The sequence below is a fragment of the Trachurus japonicus genome, chromosome 6 (genome assembly GCF_045865225.1).
Source record: "Trachurus japonicus isolate A0001 chromosome 6, Traja_1.0".
In the NCBI taxonomy this organism is placed as follows: Eukaryota; Metazoa; Chordata; class Actinopteri; order Carangiformes; family Carangidae; genus Trachurus; species Trachurus japonicus.
The window spans coordinates 27,462,440-27,485,536 of record NC_140912.1 but is presented as its reverse complement, the minus strand read 5'-3'; the positions used below and the strand labels follow the sequence as shown (position 1 = coordinate 27,485,536).

General features: G+C 41.5%; 1 protein-coding gene across 1 annotated transcript; it reads right to left on the bottom strand.

Moving 5' to 3' along the window:
* Positions 1-660: 660 nt before the first annotated feature.
* Positions 661-17,367, bottom strand: ovch2 (ovochymase 2). The gene is made up of 16 exons (XM_085780088.1): positions 17,298-17,367; positions 16,650-16,747; positions 15,127-15,224; positions 14,865-15,037; positions 14,675-14,770; positions 14,109-14,290; positions 8,523-8,724; positions 8,156-8,197; positions 7,939-8,029; positions 7,194-7,327; positions 6,617-6,760; positions 6,007-6,131; positions 5,822-5,915; positions 4,710-4,841; positions 3,924-4,034; positions 661-865 (listed from the first exon to the last, which is right to left on the bottom strand). The coding sequence occupies exons 1-16, from the start codon at positions 17,365-17,367 to the stop codon at positions 705-707; spliced, it is 1,953 nt and encodes a 650-aa protein (XP_085636214.1). The 3' UTR covers positions 661-704.
* Positions 17,368-23,097: the final 5,730 nt, after the last annotated feature.

The window sequence follows — 23,097 nt, the reverse complement described above, 5'->3', positions numbered from 1 at the left end:
GGCTCCACAGCAAAGGTTTGGGCCCCCTGCATATACAGTATAGTTAGTAGCTAGTAGCCCCCCCTTTGGAAACTATCACAGTGTGTAAATAGTAAATATCTTGTCTGATGCCTTGGTCAAAGTTATCTGAGAGCTCAAGTCTCCTGGGTTTCCCATTCTTTTGCAGGCTGCTGCTTTGTTTCCCTTTTTCACTCTGAAACTGTAGAAAACAAAAATAATACAGTGATGTTGCTTAAAAATATTGCAAAAAGAGTGTTTCATGTTTAACTTTATGCCTTTTGGAGATCATTTCATCTTCCACTTGCTTAAAGCAGAAGTAAGCGATCCGGTCGTTTTGGCTAACTTCCTGTCAGCCGATGGGGTTAGCAGCCCCCGCCCTCGTCCCTACGTCACCACATTCACGCGCATCCCTTGTCTGCACACACAGAGAGGACCGCCCCTTTATGCCGTTCTCTCTCCTCATTGGATAAAGGTTGTAGGATACAAGGAAAGTTTTCTCCTCGGCTTACAGCAGAGCAGAGTGACTGACAGACCCGTGTTTCAGACCAAACACTCTATGTAAGTGATTGCTGTCGGAAGATATAACTATTTAAGACTTATATTAACACAAATATTCCGCTTACTTCTGCTTTAACTTTTCACGTTAACAGAAATTGCCCAAACTGTTGCGTGATGCCACTGTATGTTTTCTCATAGGTTTCTGTTTACACTGTCCCTGAGGATTCTCCATTGTAGTCTTCGTCGTCTGAGCCCGTGTCCGTACGGCGGCTGGGATCCTGAGGAGTCCTCTGGTCCACGTCACTCTGGTGGGACAGGGCTCTGCTGCTGGACCGCTGCACATCTGGATCAGTGACATTCAGGTTCACTAAAACACAGAGAATAAAAAAAAAACAACAACTATGAAACTATGAAATAAAGTTCATTAGTATCATCGACCACTGATCCACAGCTACAGTTCAGAAAACACAGGAATTTAAACTGTTTCAGATTTTTTTTGACTTGTTAAAAGCAGCAGAAACTATGGAAGCCCTGAAGGCATGGGGATTTTTTTTGCATTAATAATTTGTTAAATTTGTTTTTTCTGTAAAAGCAGTGCAAGCTAAATCTTTTTTAACTAGGATATTTTTTTCTTTTTCATCTCTTAAACCAGTGCACTGAAAGACAAAGTAGTATAAAATTACCCAGTGAGGTTTCATACAGATGAAAAAGAAAATCAAAAACTTATCCCATAAAAAAAAAACAACTAAAAAAATACAAAAACAAGAAACATATTCTCCTACAGTGTATCCAATGGATCAGGCATCGCTTCACTTTTATTTCACTGTCATTAGTTCCACATGTGTCTGAGAGCTGCTGCCAGCGTGTGCAATAAAAATTAAAGAGCCAATAATAATAATAATACCAACGCGTTACTAAATTGCAACAGATGCACATAATCACATTCATTCATCCACGAGACAGAAACAGTCATATTACAATGAACGCCATTGTTATATCATTATGTGCTGCTTGATCTCACTAACACTACACATACACACATATTCAACCCTCTTTTTAAATAAATACATTTATATGATATATTTGAAATTATATATAAAATCTAATTGATATAACTTTTAAATTTTTCCTATTGTAGTTCCTATAAAGTTTCACTAGAGGGCGCTGTGCTTCACAAACCTCTGTATTTGATACTGTGTCAGTTCCTGATCAAACATTATATTAAAGTTTGGTGGTCAGTGAATCAGTGTTTATATCAGATAGTTACATATTTTACAGATGACTCCTGACTAGAAGATGATTTACAGTACGTCAAAAACTACAAGCAATAACTAATTAGTGTTAATTAAGAATTCAATGCACCATGGTCACAACAAGTTAGTGCAGTGGTGGCTGATCTGTTATGAGCTCATAAATTAAACCTTGGCAGCCGTGAAGCAGCTGATCACAAATTGTTCTAATGAGTCATAATAACCGTGGTTTTATGATATGCAGCGTGTTAATTTATGTACAGTACGCTGTGAAGTGAATATGAGGATGATAAACAACATGTCTCTGGGGCTGCATGGGGAATTAAGAGGGAAATAAAACCGTATTTAGAGGAAACTCATGAGCCACAACACTGAGCGAGCGTCTAGCTGCATCATGTGATATCCGTCTGTGTCTGTCTGTCTGTCTGCTGCTGCTGCTGCTGCTGGACGTCCAGTGGGTGTCGAGTTCACTGGCAGTTCGACAGGCCGGTAAAACACAAAACTGTGGAGCAAAAGAGTGAGTGTATAGTGACGGCAGTTTCCTCGACTACACAAGAGACACAGGAAGAGAGAAAGAGCCTAAACAAAGCAGCACGACGGCCCCGAGGGAGCTGGGTGTGGCGAGGGTGGACCCTAGAGACAGAGAGAGAGACAGAGAGAGAGAGTGCAGAAAGGAAGAAGTCAGATGAAAAAAAAAGAAAAAGAAAAGAAAAAAGAATAAAGCGACTTTCAGATGCGACGGCATGATAAATTCACAGTGTCATGAAAAAACACCGCCGCGCTGCTTCTGTTCTGTTGGAAAACTCAGCAGCCGACTCTGTACTGTCTGTAACCCAGTTCGATTCCTAATTAAAGACACACAGATTAATAATAAATCAGAGTGGAACAGTAGAAGAGGAGCAGGACGCACACGACAGACAGAGGGAAAAGCCTCTGAAGGAAAACGCAGCTGCAGCCACCTGTTCCTCCGCCTGTTGAAAGATTCAGTCTCTGTGGAGACGACGGAGACGAGCGGAGATGTTTCTGCTGTTCTGTGGTGTAGAGATGTAGATGCAGGGGAGAGGGTGAGGCTCACACGCATGTCATTACATTTCAATAGACGAAGCTGAGAACGGATTCTCTGAGCCAGAAATGACTAGAAAATTGGGAATCGGCATAACCAGAGCTGTTATTGTTTCACTGTGAAGGAGGAAACTGAACTTTAAAATCTGACATAAACAACAATATCGTGTGTGGGACAGCTTGCTTTCAATATTTAGATTCTTGTTTCTCAGAAAACACTGAGAAAAAGTCAAAAAGGAGAGAAAAATATTATCTGGATTTAAAAAAAACTGACAGATAAAGTTTTATATTTGATATATAACAAATTCAATGTGTAAAAATCAATATTTGTGCGTTAAGGAGCGTGTGTGTGTGTGTGTCTGTGTGTGTTATTCCTCTGTTAGTATATTGTTGAAGGCTTCTCACGCCTCAGTCAGTCGTAACTCTGGTGTTAAATGTCTCATCGATGCTCTAAATGCCACTTCAAGCTGCTTTGTTTGGCTCCTAACACTCACTGGAGTAGGTACGGTGGCCCTGAGGGCTCAGTGCAAAGCTACAAACACAACAGACAAACCGTGTGTGCTGCAAATACACACAACACAACACAACATTAAGTGTTTCCAGGGGAAATTAAAAAGTGATGCACTTGTTGTACTGATGGTTTTAGTTAATTTATTTAGGTATTTTATTGTTTAACTGCCTTTATTTCATTAAATTATTTTTATTAACGTCATCCACCCAGTTATTGCCTCGTGTACTTGTATAATTTATATTTTTACTTCCACTGTACATGGATGAGAGAGGGCACAGTGTGTGTATAGGGTGTAGCAACAGTTGGGGCTGGCGGTCAGACTCCTTTTCTTCTTTTTCTTTTCTTTTCTGACGTCTTTTTTACTCTTTGGGGTGAGGACGGTCGTGAGCTACGTCATTTTGGTGAATACAGAGAGCACTTGTATGTTGTTTATGTTTTGTTTAGATAAAAATCAATAAAATCTATTAAATAATAATAAAAATAAGTGATGCCTGCTGAAGGTTGTTGGTTAATGTCCAATTGTGGCTATTAAAAGCACTGAAGAACAATAATAAAGATAACACAAGGCTAAAATACTAAGAGAACGTTTTGACTGAACAGACCCCGGTTGTGTGATGCGATGCGTTGCCGTTCAGCTGTCAGATCACCATGGTTACGTCTCCAGGCTCCTCGCTGAGCGTCTGGACCAGCTCTGTCCTCATCACGGTGCAGGTCTAGAGGGAAAAAAAGGAGAATTCAGCAGCTGTATGTTTTTATTTTTGGGTTAGGGTCTCTCTTTTTTATCTTTGTTTTAGCTTCAACGTGGTCGTGGTAGTTTGATGTTTTCAGCTCGTTGGGTGGAGTTTCCTGTCTCTAGAAACGTCTTAAACTTTTATTTTTCAACCAAAGCTTTTATCTATCTATCCATCCATCCATCCATCCATCCATCCATCCATCCATCCATCCATCCATCCATCCATCCATCCATCCATTCATTCAAAAGAACAGGTACAGACATTCGTTCATCCCCACTTCCATTAGGGAGCTCAATCTGGTTGAACGATGATGGTGATGATGGTGACGATGAGTTTGATATTGACGACGATGATGATGTTGTTGATGTTGGGGATCTATGTGGTTGGCACTTAACCTGAAATTTGCCTTTTGTTGAATTATTGTGTTTGTTTTTAGATATCTATTGAGGTGTTGTATGTATGTGTTGGAATGTTTTTATGTTTTTAACACCTAGACTGCACCAAAATTGCCCAAGTTGGAACAAATAAACTACTTGACTTGACTTGACTTGATCCATCCATCCATCCATCAATTTGTCTATATTTATCCATCCATTCTCCATCCACCACTGTATAAATCCATTTCCATCCATCTAAACACCATACATGCTGTACCTGCTCTGCTGATGAACGTCACTGTGGCTCTGAATCCTCTGTGTGCGACGCTGTCGTCTGTGGAGAAGTGAAGCACCATGACGCTGTGGTAGGACAGGACGGGAGGAGGGACGCTGCTGCCGCACAACACCGCTACACAACAACAACAACAACAACATCAACACAACATCAACACAACAACTCTCTCTTCAGGCGGAAACACTTTATTTTGTGGATTAGAGAGGAAGAGAGGTTGAATGCAATTTAGTGAGTTTCTTTGGAAATATCTGTTACAGTAAGCAACCAAACTGTCTATAGTGCTCTCAAATAATTTATGTGAGAGATCAACATTTCAGTTGCTGAGTGATCAAGACCCCAGGGAGAGTAGCTGCTGGAAAGCCCAGCAGCTAATGGGAGTCTTTAATAAACATAAACATAAACACACACACACACACAACTGCACTTACTATAATGGATTGAGATATGAATGAATGATTTTTTAGTGGACTTTGTTATGGAAATGTTTGTAATTTGACTTGTTGGATCAGGTATCTGACATCTATTCTATGTGATTTGACTTGTTTTTGTCATGAAAATGTTTTTAAACTAACTTGTTGGATCAGATAACATAATACATAATAGATATCAGTTATCTATATCATGTTTTTATAATACTCTGTATTATGCAGACCCCAGGAAGAGAAGCTACCGCGTTAGTGGCAGCTAATGAAGGTCCGAATAAAGAATAAAGAATTTTTATTCATGCTTCTTTATTGATCTTATTAGTCTATTTATTTTTTATTGAGTATTACTGCTGTTACTGTTATTTATTTATTTGTATCTATTCATACATTAATTAATTCTCTTGTTTATTTATTTACCCTCTTTTTCTCTTCCCTTATCAACCCATCTTTTTTTTCTTTTGTGTGTCTTTAATTTACTTTTAACTATGTGTCCATCTGTTGGGGCTAGGTGCCGGAGGGATGGGGGCGTGGGGTTGGTATCTGTTCTGGGGTATGTTGAATTTATATCTGTAATTAGAACACTATTGTTTTTCCAATATGTAAAATTCAATAAACAGACTGTTAAAAATAAAAAAAATAAAAAGAATTTTGAAAATCCAGCCATCGTACCGATCTCCTCCGTCTGTTCCACGTCGCCCAGGACGGAGAGGGAGTCGTACAAACATCCATCCGACTCCTCCAGCTCCACATCAGAAAACTCCAGCTGAAACACAAACCCCACTGTTAGCCTGACCACTCCACTCTACTCTACTTAAGGTGGAAAGGTTTAAGGTGGAAAGGTTTCAGTGTGTCACCTTAACAACGTGACCCTGTGGAGCGTAGACGACCCACCGGACAACACAGTCGTTACCGTAGGATTGTGGGTAGTTTGGGCTGTGGACGACAGTCTGGTTTTCCACCAGGACAAGTGTCCCACATCCTGAACACACACACACACACACACACACACACACACAGAGAGAGACACAGATGTGCACACACACCCAACAGAAGACAAACCAGTTTAACACAGATACACAAACTTGTGCACACTAGGGGAATAAAAGACTCATTAATAGCGGCTGAGTTCATCCTCTCTACTGCCGCTAAGTACATATCAGAGTGTGTATGTGTGTGTGTGTGTGTGTGTGTGTGTGTGTGTGTGTGTGTGTGTGTGTGTGTGTGTGTGTGTGTGTGCGCGTGTGTGTGTACAGTAAGTGTGTGTGTCTTGTGCAGCTCATTATTGTGTCATGGGACATCTGCCTCGGTTGCTACGAGATCCACAACAGACACAACAGTTGGTGACACTGTGTCTGTACAGCATCAAGTGTGTCTGTGTGTGTGTTTCATGTATATACACAGTATATAGACACTGTATTTGTGTGTGTCTGTGTTGTGTGTTGTGTGTGTGTGTGTGTTTCCCACCAGGATCAGAGAGTCCCTGGACGACACGGTGCTTAACGACAAAGCCACTTCCCGCCGTGCTAATGTCAGAGGAGAAGAGGAGTGTTGCATTCTGGGAATGAATTAGCAGCGCCGGGTGGCGAACAACACTTCCACAGAATATTCCTGTAAAAACAAGGACGACAATAAACTGTTGTTATTATTTAGTGTTTAGGTTTTAATCTGTCCCTGAATCATAGGTTGTTGTTGTTTAGTGGCTCTTTGTGACACATAGAGATGATTTTTAAGGCAACATCTCAAATTAAGGACAGAAATTATGACATAAACAAACAAATATATATATATATATAAAAAAAAACAATTTAATGCCAATATAAATGCAAAATAAATTCATTCTGGTAATGAAAAATGCTATGTTCAATGGTTTTTCATTTATTTATTTATATATTTCTTTTATTACATCTCTGCTTTTGATTATTTCTTTGCTTCTGTGTCCGTGCGGTGATAAGTTATGTGGTCTATAGCCAGTGAAATGCCCTCTGGGAACAAATACTTCAGTGTGAATGTGTGTGTCTGTGTGTGCGCGTGTGTGTCTCACCAACAGGCCTGTGGGTTCCTGCTGACACTGTGAGTCGATCGAAGCAACAGTGAGAATCATTCTCCAGATCAAAGTGGTCAAACTCCAGGAGAAGACTAAAACCTGGAGGAACACTGATACGCCACACACACAACCTGAGGACACACATGGACACACAGAGAAAAAGAGATTATGGAGTAAAAAAACTGAATTTATTTAAAGGTCCCACATTGTAAAATTTCCATGTTTTTCAATTATTGATCAGCTTTAGGTTCTATATTAATACTGTGAAAGTATGAAAGCCTCAGTCCACAGAGAAACACACACAGCCTGTATTTAGAAACTGAGCCTTTAAAATCCAGCTGTCAGGACTTCCTGTCACTTTGTGATGTCACAACAAAGCAGTCACTAAGCCCCGCCCACCTGTATCCACCATCCAACACTTGCAGGATTTGGTTTCTCCAAGTGTTTTACTTCAAAATCCACTCTGTTTTTATTGGCTCACTCAGATAAGAGTCACCCAATCAGAAAAGAGGTTGAGAGCTTCCTCTCTCCTGATTGGCTCACAGAGAGAAGCACAGAGAGGAGACGCAAAACAACACTGAGTTGGTTTCAACCATAAATATGTTTTCTCATGTATCAAAATTTCTGATAAAAACTCCAGAAAAGTGTAAAATATGGAAACAATATTAACGTTGACCAGTGTGAATTATGTTTTTATGGTGTTTAGCTGCAGATAAAAATATTTAAACTTGACTTAACTCACTCATTGTTTCCATAACGATTACTGGAGAGGGCGGGGTTTCTGATGACTCCCTCACTGTCAGTAACAGGCCCATCTTTCACACTGCAGAGTCCTAACACACACACACACACACACACACACACACACACACACACACACAGCGTACATCAAAGAGTCATGTGCACATGATGAAATATAGATGAATTCGAGTTGCTGTGATGAAAGAAAAAAAACTCACCCGATACGGTCATTCCCTGCTGCTGCTGCTGCTGCTGATCAGCTAAAGAAAACAGATGAAGAGGAAAATATTAACAAGAAATAAAACTTTTATTCACCAATATATCAAATATTCTGTACGTACAGTGCATTCAGAAAGTATTCATACCCCTTCTTCGCCTTTTCAAAATTGTGCTAGTCGGTTTCTGTGAGCACTGTATCATCCAAACAAAATCTGATCATGTCATTTGTTTCATAAACTACTCAACAGATCTAATCAATGGCTCAAAACCAACAATCAAACAATCAGCGCCTCGTGGAGCCTCATAATGACTTCCCACCAACAATCCTCTTGGCTCATTTAATGATGAAGCTTTAATCTTTCTCACCCTCTCTCAGCTTCCGTTTGATCCAGGGCAGCAGCAGCCTGACATCAGTGAAAACCCCCGGAGATCCTCGTTTGGTGGGAGGGCGGCTGCTGTTGTTTCCCCAGCTCCGACCACATCCCTTACCCCAGGAAGTCACGCCCAGCGCCACCCAGTGACCTCGGCCTGACCCCGCTGGACACATGAGAGGACCCCCAGAGTCCCCCTGCAGGGAGGACGAAGGGAACGACAGACTAAATGGGCTGAAAGGGGCTTTTTTTTAACTAAATGTATGTGATTTGTAACACTTTAATTTACAGGCCGCTAATTACGCGATAATGTCAAGAAACAGCCAAAAAATAACAATTAATTGTGTAGTAATGTCAAGAAATAGCCAAGAAATAACAATTAATTGGGTAGTAATATCAAGAAACAGCCAAGAAATAACAATTAATTGCAAAGCAATGTCAAATTGCCAAGAAATAACAATTAATTGTGTAGTAATGTCAAGAAATAGCCAAGAAATAACAATTAATTGTGTAGTAATGTCAAGAAATAGCCAAGAAATAACAATTAATTGGGTAGCAATGTCAAGAAATAGCCAAAAAACAACAATTAATTGGGTAGTAATTGTTATGTGTTACTTTTCCCTCTGCGCATGCGCAAATGTTGAGTATGTTCTGAGTCAGGAAGTGCGGTGTCAGTCTTTGTTGTTGTCGTGCACGAGTTGGAAGTAAAGTCATGAAAACGTACAGTTGTCGTCGGAGTTATTGAACTAACATTGGTAGCAGAGGATGGCCGCTGGTAATTATAAAGTTCCGCCGGCGTTTGATGAGAAAAAGTCCTACGAAAGTTGGAAAAATGAAGTCGAAATCTGGAGACTTGTTACTGACTTGGATAAAAAGAAGCAAGCCTTGGCGGTTGCCTTGTCGCTAACAGGAAGAGCGAGGGACAGCGCGCTGGAAATAGCCGCAGGGGATTTGAACAAAGATGATGGAATGACTACACTTTTGATAAAACTGGACACGGTGTTTTTGAAAGAAGAAAAGGACCGCCAATACGAGGCGTACACGGAGTTTGACCGGATAACGAAAGACAATGGCGTTTCGATGGCGGATTACATTATCGAGTTTGAACGGAGGTACAACAGAATTCGCCAGTTCAAGATGGAGCTACCGGATGCGGTGTTAGCATTCAAGCTGCTAGACACTGCGGGACTTCATATTAAAGACAAACAGTTGGCACTTACCGCTTGTCCAAGCCTCACGTTTGACAACATGAAAGCCGCCTTGAAGAGGATATTTGGCGACACTACGCCACAGGGCGGCGCTGGTGCACTGCAGGTGAGCGGAGATACAACTGAAGCTGCATACTACACAAAGTTTACCGGCAGGAGAGAAAGTAGGTCAAATCCGCAACATCAAGCAGCTATTCAAGGTACCAATCCGCTTGACAGATATGGTAGGAGAACGAGATGTGCAGTTTGCCAAAGCTTATATCACTGGGCAAAGGACTGCCCCCACAAAAATGAACACGCTAAACTAACAGAAGATGAAAGACAAACAGAGGTTGAAGAATGCAACATCACTTTATTGTCTAAAGACACACTGTCTGACACAGAGATTTTCATGGTGGAGTCTCTTGGATCTGCTGTGATTGATACAGCTTGCACCAGAACAGTGTGTGGCGAAAAATGGCTCGATCATTATGTCGGTCAACTAACACAGGATGAGTTACTGAAAATGAAGGACATGAAAAGTGCAAGACCATTCAAGTTTGGTGATGGGAGAATTGTCCATTCCACAAAGAAAGTGAAAATCCCAGCTGTGATAGCACAAACTAAATGTCAAATTGAGACAGAAGTTGTTCCAGCCGATATCCCTTTGCTTTTAAGCAAAACTTCACTGAAAAGAGCAGGTGCTGTTTTGGACATTGAGAATGACAAAGCCATAATGTTCAAGCAACCTGTGAAACTTGAACTGACATCATCAGGACATTATTGTGTGAACTTGAGGGATAAGAATACCCCAGATGGAAGTGACATCCAAAATGAAAACGACATCCTCATTGTGACGGAAAACATGACAAAACAAGAAAAACAAAAAGTGCTATTGAAACTGCACAAGCAGTTTGGACATGCCTCAGTCGACAGATTGAAAAAACTACTGACCTGCTCAGGTAATACTGATGATGAGTGCATCATAATCCTGAAGGATATTGTAAAGAACTGTGAAACATGCATCAGATACAGTAAACCAAAGCAGAAGCCAGCTGTAGGTTTACCCATGGCCTCAACCTACAATGAAACTGTAGCTATGGACTTACATGAGCTAGAGCCAGGGGTGTGGTATCTGCATGCCATTGACCACTTCACAAGATTCAGTGCAGGGAGCATTATTACCACCAAGAAACCCAAAGAAATAGTGAAGCACTTTATTCACTGCTGGATAAGTGTTCATGGTCCTCCACACAGACTGTTCACTGACAATGGGGGTGAATTTAATAACGAAGAAATGAGGGACATGGCTGAAAACTTTAACATTGAAGTGAAAACGACTGCAGCTTATAGTCCATGGAGCAATGGTCTCTTGGAAAGGCACAATCAAACTCTCACTGAAATCCTGTTGAAAGTAAAGAAAGACAACGGATGTGATTGGAAGACAGCCCTAGACTGGGCCCTGATGGCAAAAAACTCTATGCACAATGTGCATGGCTACAGTCCCTACCAGCTAGTGTTCGGGCAGAACCCAAATCTACCGTCAGTTCTCACTGATAAGCCGCCAGCTCTAGAAGGGACTAGCGTGTCTACTTGGATAGCCCAGCACATCTCAGCATTACATGCCACAAGGAGAGCATTCACTGAAGCAGAATGCTCTGAGCGGATCCGAAGAGCCCTTCGTAAACAACTGCGACCCACTGATGACCGATATGAAACGGGGGATAAGGTTTACTACAAACGGGTGGATTCTACAGAGTGGAAAGGTCCAGGTGTGGTCATCGGCCAAGATGGTGTGGTGATATTTGTTCGCCACGGGGGCACTTATGTTCGTGTACATCAATCCAGACTTCGAAAGGTTGATGGCTGTGTGGTGAGAGAAAGAGATAATCAGCTGATGAGAACTGAAAATGCAACATTACCAGAAACAGGACTCTATGAAAATGACACTGTAAATGAAAGTGAGGAAGAGGCACCCTCAAATGATGAAGATACTGAGGATAACAGGATAAATAATGAGCCCCCTCACACATCAGCACACTCAAATACTACTTGTGAAGGACTTAAGCTGAAAACTGGACAAGTAGTTACATACACAGACAGTGGAAGTGGCCAAGCACACACTGGAAAAATCCTCAGCCGGGCAGGAAAGTCCACTGGAACATACAAAAACTGGTATAATTTACAGTACACAGAGCCTGAGGAAATTGCTGGCACAACTGGATCAGTGGACTTAGGACAAGTGGACAATCTTCAGCTGGGTCCAACTGAGGATGCTGAGTTATGTGCAGACTGCCATGAAGAGGATGTACTGATTGTGAATGATGATGCCTTCATGCCTGCCAAACACGCTGAACTCAGCAACTGGAAACAGAACAATGTGTTTGAAGAAGTGAGAGATGAAGGTCAGAAATGCATCACTACAAGGTGGGTGTGCACACTTAAGGAAACACCACAGGGGGTTGTACCTAAAGCCAGATTAGTTGCAAGAGGCTTTGAGGAAATGAACACTGAGGAGCTCCCAAAAGACTCACCTACTTGTGCCTCGGAGTCTCTAAAAATGATCATGGCTGTTATATGTCAAAAGAAATGGCAGCTGAACTCCATGGACATTAAAGCAGCCTTTTTGCAAGGTAAAGAGTTAACCCGAAATGTCTACATTAGGCCTCCCCAAGAAGCTCAGAGCAAAGGAACTGTGTGGAAGTTGAAGAAGTGTGTTTATGGCCTGGCAGACGCTTCTCTGTATTGGTATAATAGGGTTAAGGACATTATGCAGCAGTCAGGAGGTACTGTGTCAAAAGTGGACCCTGCAGTATTCTACTGGCTGGATGACTCTTGCAATGTGATGGGAGTCCTTGCTTGTCATGTGGACGATTTTATCTGGGGGGGTTCAGAAATGTTCTCCATGACAGTCATCCCTTACCTGAAAGCTGCTTTTCAAATTGGACGTGAAGAACACAACAGCTTCAACTACATTGGAATGGAGGTTCTCTCTGTGGAGGATGAAATACAAGTGCAACAATGGAGGTACATAAAAAATCTCCAGCCCATTCCTGTGGACCCCACCAGAGCCACACAGCGAGAGGCCCCCCTAACAGACACTGAACATGATATGCTTAAGTCAAAGATTGGCCAGATATTGTGGGTGGCGAGGCAAAGCAGACCCGACATACTGTGTGACATATCTATCCTAGCATCCAGTACAAAGCACGCCACTGTTCAGACTTTGCATTGTGCAAATAAACTGATCAGAAAACTGAAGTCAGAGGAAGTGACTTTGAGGTTTCAGTACTTGGGAAAAGACAGCTCCTTAAAGCTGGTGGTGTTCAGCGATTCATCCATGGGAAATCTTCCAGATGGAGGCACTCAAGGAGGACATCTAATCATGCTCATGGGAGAGGCTGGAAGATTCTCACCTATATGCTGGCAATCAAAGAGGATCAGAAGAGTTGTTCGAAGCACTTTAGCTGGAGAGACTTTGGCACTAGGAGATGGCATCGACAGTGCAGTCTTCTTAGCTACACTCTATTCAGAGCTCAACACAGGTGACTGTACACGCAACACTTTGCCTATTGTGTGTGTAACAGACAACCACTCTCTTTTTGATGCTATCAAATCCACCAAATCAGTCACAGAGAAAAGACTAAGACTCGAGATCAGTGGTATCAAGGAACTTATCAGCTCTGGGACTATTCAGCAGATCATGTGGTCAGCAACTAAGGAGCAACTCGCTGACTGCTTGACCAAGAAGGGGACGTCCGCACTCGTTCTGCTGAGGGCTCTCAGCGAAGGTGTATGGCAGCTTAAGAGCTAAATGGACTAAACAACAAAGACTTTTTCTCTACTGTTCTACTCTAGTTATTAAAGTTGAAACTTTAAACCTGGTTATATGTTAAGGCAATTTAAAAAGGAAAAAGAAATATTTTCTTTGCACTGTTTTTCTTTAAAGAAAAAAGGGGAGTTTGTTATGTGTTACTTTTCCCTCTGCGCATGCGCAAATGTGGAGTATGTTCTGAGTCAGGAAGTGCGGTGTCAGTCTTTGTTGTTGTCGTGCACGAGTTGGAAGTAAAGTCATGAAAACGTACAGTTGTCGTCGGAGTTATTGAACTAACAGTAATGTCAAGAAATAACAATTAATTGCATAGTAATGTCAAGAAATAGCCAAGAAATAACAATTAATTGCATAGTAAGGTGAGGTTTTTCATAAAGGCAAAAGATTACACATGCTTTTCATGCTTTGAATCTTTTGGGAAAGGACAGAATTTTTCTCCACCAAGTCCTTGCAATTGACCGTTATTTCTGGGCTATTTCTAGACATTATGATGCAATTAATTGTTATTTCTTGGCTATTTCTTGACATTATCTCGTTATTAGCGGCATGCTGCTTTGTCTACCTGGCAGGCGTCTCTCCCTCCTCTCTCCGGACCGGCACACAGCACCGTCATGGCCGCCGCCTGAGCTCGGGCCGGTCCTGGGTTCAGAGCTGAGCCTTTGACCGTCTGGAGGACGTATTTACACTTGGCTGGCTCCACCAGGTCCAGTCGAACCTCTCTCAGAACCGCAGGAAGACGGCCCTCTACACAACAACATGAGACGCTGAGGTCGACTTTAACAACATCTGGTCGGGTTGTGGGAAAACTATCAATCAATCAAACACATTTTATTTATATAGCACAGTTCAAGTCAAGTGAGAGCAATTCAAAGTGCTTTACTTTACAGTTTGATTGAACAAAATAAAACAATAACATAAGAGGTAAAATCAAGACTTGGAGACTAATGCACACGAAGGATCAAAAGTAAAAAGAGAAATAATCAGTGAGATAACAATAAAAGGAATAAAAACAAACACAGTAGTCAGATATGAAAGAGACAAGATCAAGAATAAAAGATAACAATGATCAATCATTAAAAACAATATAATACAACAAATACAGTTAAAAGTTTTCGTGCAACTACTTACTTTCCTTTATTCTGCCCCATCCTCCCACAATGCAACTGGTTTGAGGAAGGATTTTCTCATCAGGCACAGGTAGACACACTGGCTGGACATAGACACCTGCAGTTAAAGTTAAATATGACTTAATAAAACGTGATGAATGTTAACATCTCATCAAAATTTGATTAAACTAATCATCAGAAGTGAAACCTGCCCAGTCGGACGTCTCCATCCAGCTCCACCAGAGCCAAGTCGTAGATCATAGGTGAAGCATGATTGTACTTCTCGTGCACCGACACCGACTTGACACGAAAGACCTGCTCCTCTTCATCGTCCACTCTGCGATCGAACTCTCCCACGGCCACTCGCACACCGCTGAGAAACTCTCTGCACAGAGGAGGAGGAGGAGAGTAATCGACTCAGTTCAACCTGGAAATGTTCATACAATCATTAATTGAAGTGGATGAGAACAGCACTTGGAGACTGATGTGAAGCAGTGTGCGGCCGTCATGATCCAGCGGCCGGTCAGGATGGCTCCTCCACAGAAATGAGAGCCCTTCAGCCGGAGGGAAACCTGAGCGTAGAGAGTTAAAGGTGTTAATTCATACTGTATATATGAGTTAATTCACTAAAAAATACATTTACAGTGTTTATACTCATAAATAATAATTGTTTACATATTTACAAGTATTCATTTTTACATCTGACCCCTTAAAAACAGTCATAATAACTTCTTGAGTCCATTGCTGTAGTTTTTCCTCTTATTCACCCTTATTCTAAGTCCCTCTGGCCTCTGATTGGTGCGTTAGGGACACACATGACTCAGAAACAGGAAGTGTGGAGAAAAGTAAAGGTAAAGGTGCTGCCAGTTAGGTTTCTCTGACCCCACCTGGCTGTTAATCTTAACAATTAGTAATAATTAGTGGCCAAATGACCACATATTGAACTCTTAGGTCACCGTACACAGCTGAGGTCAGTCATGAGAGCATCATCTTTCTGTCAGTTCAGAAATAAGTGATGCTATATCGTGCTAAAGTTTGAAGCTAGAGTAGCCATCTCATGCTGATATGTTAACAGGGGAACTGAAAATTAAGGTATACAAAGGTATAGAGTCACACTATTTAGAAACAGCTTATCTGGCCAGCAGACCAATTGTTACATATTGGGTGAGGCAAACGCTGACAAATTTTCCTTTGAAGAGAGTGACGTAAATACGAAAAGGAAGGCAGATATGGGAGCTGTTTAATGTGTTTATGTTTGTTAATGGTATTGATCTACAGTAGCAAATGACAATGAAGAGGAATAAGTAGTCAATTACGTAAACTTCATAACAGGAATAATGAGTTCAAATACCCCCAATTACATTAGGTCATTAAATTATGCACAAAATGTTTTATGGCTGAGAGGTAGACGTCTGTGATGTGTGTGTTGTTTGTTTGTAATTTTTGTTCCGTTAACAGCACTTGTACCGCAGCAGGTGGCTTTGTTAATGAGGCACAGGTCTATAATTTGATATATCCATATGTATGTAAATACAAGTGTATGTACGAAAATGCTAATAAAATATATTTGTTGTATTATTGTATTGACCTCATTTGCTGTTGTAGGTCATACATCAGCAGAAACGAGAGACTTTTGCATTTCCAGTTAAAAGTTCTTTGTAGTTGCTTTAAGCTATGGCATCTTGCATAGTTCCTCTTTAATACGCTGCAACATTGTCATGCAGTTAAATGTCTGAGTGCAGACAGTAAATAAATTGATAAAACACTGGTGGTGATGATTCAGCAGGACATCCTACTTCACACACTGTCAGTCTTTTTTTCGTGTGGTTGCACAGGAAGCAACTGTTACCACCGGCAGCAGGAGAAACTGTGGTTAAGTTTGCATGATATGAAGTGATAAGCTTAAAGAAGCCAAAACTTCAGCAGCAGCAGAAAATGCAAATTAAACAGTATCACTGTCTGTGTTACGAAACACATTAGTGTATATACTGACTGACCAGCCATGGGTGTGATCCATACGAGGCCTCGGACCCTCCGACCACCCTCAGAGACTGAACCACGGGGCTCCACGCATGAGGAACGCCACACTTTGACCCTGATGAGATGAAAACGTCACATTGTTCAGTGTTGCATCATCTATTAAAGGGACATTGTGTAACTTCTCCTGTTATCTATCACGAAAATCGATTATTTCGTTCAAAAGTATGTTTTTCATTAATCAGTAGCCTAAATCACCCCCATCAACAAACTGAAGTGTTCCGATAAGCTCTGAATTTGCTATTCACTGATGCTGCATTCACGTGCAGTCGGGCAGACGGCCGTCGGTAACAAACCAGATGTCATTTTAGTCACAGAAGTCGAGAGAAAGCCGGTAAAACGTGGGTCAGGTAAACAATACGACATCGCCATGACAACATATTGTCACGTGTATTGTTTTGCCTCGTGCTGACGGACCACTTGTTTACATAGAGGCTTGTTTATGTCGTTACATGCAGAGGCTGTCGTCCATCTGCCGTCTGTCCAATTTCGCGTGAATGCAGCATGAAAAATACGATTCAGTTGCTTGCGATATACAACCGCAATGCTAGATGGGAGGAATTTCTACACAATGCACCTTTAAAGTGCAGTAAGGTTGCATCACTTACCTGTCTGAGCAGCTTGGATGACGGTGTTTATACAAAAACAGAGAGAGAGCAAAGCGGCAGTGGTCCTCATCCCTGGTGCACACAACAACAACAACAACAACAACAACAACACTGGGTGCTACTAAGGAGACAAAATGTTTTTTTAAAAAGGACCCCGAAGATCCTGGTGGAGTGGTGAGTTCAAACCAAACGTCACAGCAAAATGAAGTGCAGGATCTGAAAGCTCAGAGCTCTCAAGGTCGACTGTGGCGTAGTGGTGTTTCTGCAACAAAGACACAAACATCCCCACTGCCGCTGTAAAACAACAGTCATAAAACGCAGACAAAGAGAGGCCGCACACACACTGACGCAGATGCAGATCAAGAGAGAGGGAAGATTAAAATCAACTGTAGATTATAATGGTTGCATATTTGTCTTCAAGGATTTGTAGGTTTCATTCATAAGGTTTAGCTACAGCAATAAAAGCTCAGAGTGAAAACCCAGAAACTAAACGATCGGTGACCTTTGAGGTAAAGTTTTATGGAGAGGACGACGCAGCTCCACATTCACTTTGCAACAACTGAACGGCGTGAAGAAGAATGAGTCAGATCTGTGGCCGGAGCCGATTTGACCTCACACATTTGAAAAACTGCAGCTACTGCGTGTGTGAAGCACTAAGAAGGAGAATATAACAATCAGTAAATTCAGTGTGCGGTGAGTTTGTGCTTCCTGTTCTGACACAAACAGATAAGATCCTGCAGCTATGAACACAACACAGTAGGTGTGGTGTTTATTGTGATTGATACGACAGCGCAGATAAAGAGTTAGAAAAACTCAAATATTTCTTGAACATGATGTGGTTTCTCTTCCTCATTAAACCCGGACCAAAACCACCTGCATGACCCGGTATCATTCGTTGTAAATGACAACAACAATTTTTCTTAAAGGGATAGTTCAACATTTTGGCAAATTGGTCCATTGCCATAATCCCTATAGTTTTAAGAGTAGGTTCGTTACCTTTAATTGTCGGTGCAAGTTATTTTTAGAACGGCGGAGCAGAGCCGCGAGCTGCTCAGAGCTAGACTACGGAGGCTAACAGGATTTCTTGGTTTCCCTCATCAAACTCATCAAATACACAATCCAACAACTCCAAAACGCTCTGGTGGACAAGTTGTGACCTGCACATTCACCACGCTATGAGATAATAACACAACGTTACGAGACCGAGTTGTTTTAGAGGCAAATTCATGCAAAACCTCTGATGCGTGTTCCCGTTGGGAGCAGTTTTTCGGCAAGCAGTCTCTGCATTTGCCTCTAAAACAACTCCGTCCCATAACGTTCTGTTATTATCTCATAGCGTGGTGAATGTGCAGGTCACAACTTGTCCACCAGAGCGTTTTGGAGTTGTTGGATTGTGTATTTGATGAGTTTGATGAGGGAAACCAAGAAATCCCATTAGCCTCCATGGCATAGCTCTGAGCAGCTCGCTGCTCTGCTCTGCCGTTCTAAAAAGAGCTTGCACCGACAATCAAAGGTAACGAACCTACTACTATGACTATAGGGATTATGGCTTGTTGGTATGTATTCGACCCTGGGGAGTTAAGTTCATTATGGTTTGTGGTGAAACAGCAGGTGAGGAGGCGGAGCTCCAGGTGACCGGACCCTGATCCACTGATGATGATGATGTAAAATAATACCATCAGGTGCAACTGTGAGTGTGTGTGTTGTAAATCTGCTCTCTGTTCGCTGACATATGAACATTATGGTCTGTACAGGAGTGTGTATGAGTGTGTGTGTGTGTTTTCTGCCTCGGGGGCTCCCGCTCTAAGCCCGCTAAGCCCCTGGTTCCTGTTTATGCAGCCCAGTGGCCCCGGCCCCGCTGGGTGTGCACGGCTGGTTGTGGCTCAGCGCTTGGCACGGTTGCCGGGCCACAGTTGCCATGCGGCTGTTGCCAGGTGTTACAGGGGAGGAGGAGGAGGAGGGTCGAGGGAGGGTTTCACATCACTGTAGGACTGTATTCAGAGTCTAATAGCCCATAAAACAAACAGGCAGTGGTCAGAATGAGTAAATATTATAGGATACAAAACCAAAACTTTGATTTAACATTCGATTAATTTTGTTTTTGTGGCTCATAAATTTGAGTTTTGTTTTGTTTTTTTAACACAACAGATCAACAGTTTCCCTGCTGTTCCACTTCAGTTTTAAGTCAACGCACTCCAACTCCAAAGTGAGAAACTTCTTCTTCCTCTTTCACGGCCGCTGAAACGAAAAACCCTCTCCTCTCCTCTCCAGAGTGAAACTGAACCCAGACACAATCTCCAGCGTCACTTTGCTTGGCAACCAAGCGAGTCAAGCAAGGACAACACGGCAGTTTAGTGCAGCAGTAATCATGTTACCTGCCCTTGTGTGGCATCGTCTGATCCACCACAGCCTTTAAAGAATATGATAAAACTACAAAAACAAACAAAAAATCTACTTTTTACACTGAATATGAAAACTGTGCAGAGGTTAAAGGAGAAAAAAACTAAACGAACACCTTTAGGGTTAAAACGGAGCCACACAGATCGAGGACAACAGGGGGCCGATCCTCTCCATTCATGGAGTCGAGTATAATCCTGAATGGCAGCGTTAAATCTTAATGGAGCTGTTCAATAGCGCTCCACTTTAATCTGGCTTGCAGGGACGGCGGCGTGCGTGAAAGTGGAGGGATGGATCTGTTACGCACCACAGGAAACAGGTCAACTGGACGGACGGATCGAGACCCAAGTCGATTTACCTGTGTATAGTAACCGTGTCGATAAAGAAATAGATAAAAATCAAACATGAGAAACAGAGGGAGGGGATTAAACACCGTTTATTCCTTCTTTTTGGTTTACAAACAAAAGGCACCATTGATTTGTTGGTTCAATTTTTTTTTCTTCCTCTTTTGGAAATTTACATTGACACTGATGTGTGTGTTTGTGTGTGTGCGGCAACGACTCCTGTTCCACACACACCTTTAAAAAGATCGACGCTCTGTGTTTGTGTGTGTCTGTCGGCCACGAAAACACAAGCAAATGTAAAGTTTGAGCCCTGAAAACAAGAAGCAAAACAAATAAAAGAAAGAAGAAAAGACACAACTCCTACTTGACACAGATCTGAAACATCCAGGAGAACATGTAACATTTCTACTTCATGAAAAAATAAAACAGTGCAATAACACAAGATTAAAGCAACAAAACATTTTAAATAACCGTAATAAGAACAAAAATAAAGCATATATTTCCTACAAAAAGCCTGATGGGGGGAAAAGAAAGAAAGAAAACCAGTTTAAGTGCCAAATCCCTAAAAAAACAAAGCCAGGTCACGTCACCTATGATTTATTTTTCTGTTTGTGCTCAAAACTGGTTTGAAATGGGGTAAAAGGAAAAAAAAAAAAGGTGATGTCACAAAATCTGTATCCACCAATCAGGACCAAGTGATCAAACCACACCTGACGAGTTAAAAACAAACAGGAAACAAAGAAAAGCAGATTAGCTGCATTTTTTTGAGCTTCGCCATCGTCATTGAATAGTGTGGGAAATAAAGTTTTCCATGTCTGAAACTGGAGCCAGAAGAAGGTTTTTAGATGTTTTAGCACGAAAAACAGGAAATAACTCTCGTCCGAAATCCACCGGAGCAGCTCGTTCACTTCTTTCAAAAACCCAAGTGTCAACAACACATACTGTAGTGCATCAACATCTGGATAAGATAAGGATACAGGACCAGGCTTCCTCTTAACAAGTTTCCCCACTCTTTATGCTAAAAAATGTCAAAAATCTCAAACTTTGACTTCAACTCTCACCGATTGTTGCATATTTTGCGATTTATATCTGAATGTTACACGTAATGTTTGTAACGTACATATTTTCAGGGGCTTTAACATGTTTTTATTGAGGGTTTATTAATCCGAGCAGAGCTAATGCTGATGTTGCGTTTGTGTGTAATGCCCCGTTTGGTTTGACCACTCATTGGTAGATTCAGTAATTCCTGACATGAGAACATGAAGAAGAACCCGTTCATCCAATTCAGAAAAACTCAGAATTTTACAAGTCATTGTTTTTTTTGTTTTGTTTTTGGTCTTTCCCCCACCAAACACACAACAACCATTCACCCCCACAAAAATACAGACCTAGACACTCACACCGCCACAAGGAAAAATGGATTCAAACAGTAGGAATTTGTCGCACAGCCCTCACATGAACACACACACACACACACACTTTTGCTTAATATTAAAAAAAGAAGTACAGGCATTTATGATATTGTTAATTAGTTTGAGGAAGATTCAGGCTGTGTAACAAAACATCAGGCTGTGTCATTCTCCTACATTCAGAGAGAGAGGGAAAAAAAGAAAGTACATGTACATTTACAGCAACACACATACACTGCACTTATCTTTACATATTGACCTTTTTGTTTTTTTCTTAAAGTTTTATTTACAGCAGCTGAAGTCGGTTTGTTAAGCTTTGTGTCAGTAAAATAGCCACGCAATGTCATCAGCACAAAAATACATTGTTATACTTTGTCGTCTACCTAAATAGAGCTGTACACAAAATAATTAGAAAACATAGATCTGATTGCTCTTTTCACATTTGTTAGAATATCGACAAAAAGTTCAGGCACGTTTCTCACTTGCACACGTCTTTGTGTTTATTTATTCATTCATTTATTTTTTTATTTCCCCCACCTCCACTGACGACATGATCCCATGGAAATCGGCTCATGCTGTGAGAAGAAGTCAAAGCCACATTCATTATTATTTTTATGACTCCTTGATGACATTCAGACGGTAAAACAGAGGCGAGTCATTAAAGTCGCTGCAGCCTGAGACGCATGCACAACAACAACACAACCAGACATCAGCCTGCTTCTCCACACACTGCTGGGGGAAAAAAAACCAAAAAACAACTGAAGACTGAAAACAGCAGCGAGAGGCGATTCCTACAGAAACTCAACGTCTGATGTGAAAAGTGAAGTTTCTGATCTAAAAAAAAAAAAAGGCAAAAATAAGAAACGATGAAGGCAACCGATGATGAATCCTGCAACAATCACAGGCGTGAAGATGAACCAGAAAATGACAACAGACGTATCGAAGCCCTTCACAACCACGCTGGGTTTTATGTTCGGCTCATTACTCTGCTCTTCATGTAGCTTTATCACATCTGTTGTAACGTGTAAAAAATGTTACCCAGTGATGACACTAAAGTAGATTTGCGTGAAACGTGATAAATAATCTTCCTCTCCTCTCAACTCTCAACCTGTCTCATCCTCTGCTGAGCTACGAGTCTGTTATAGCTAAGAGGTAATTTGGCAAAAACAAAATCTCTTCAAAGATTGTCACAAATGACTTTCAGACGCAACAATGACTGAAAAAAAAGAAAAAGGAAACTGTAGAAGACGAAGAAGCAGCTTGATTTTGATTTTTTTTTTTTTACAGATCTGCTGATGCAAGAAGAACCTGGGAGGCACCGGCCGAAGCCGTCGTGTTACAATCTACATTGTGCTTGGTTGAATTTACTGTAGGGAACCGGCTCTGTCTTTGCCAAGTGGGACCAACGAAGGCCGATGACAACTTTGGAGAGAGGTATGAGGGAGTGAGCTCCAACAACAACAATAACAACAAGGTTTAGCTTTATCTGAACGCCAAGATGTCATCGGTGGAAATGGCTTTGGTCTCGGGGAAACGGGATGGGACCAGAATCATTTCTCAACTGCCTCCAACCAAATGTGCAAAACCAGCTACAATGCCCCCGAAGCTGAGAACAGACACAAATTCTGCTGTCCAATGAAAACCCCAGAG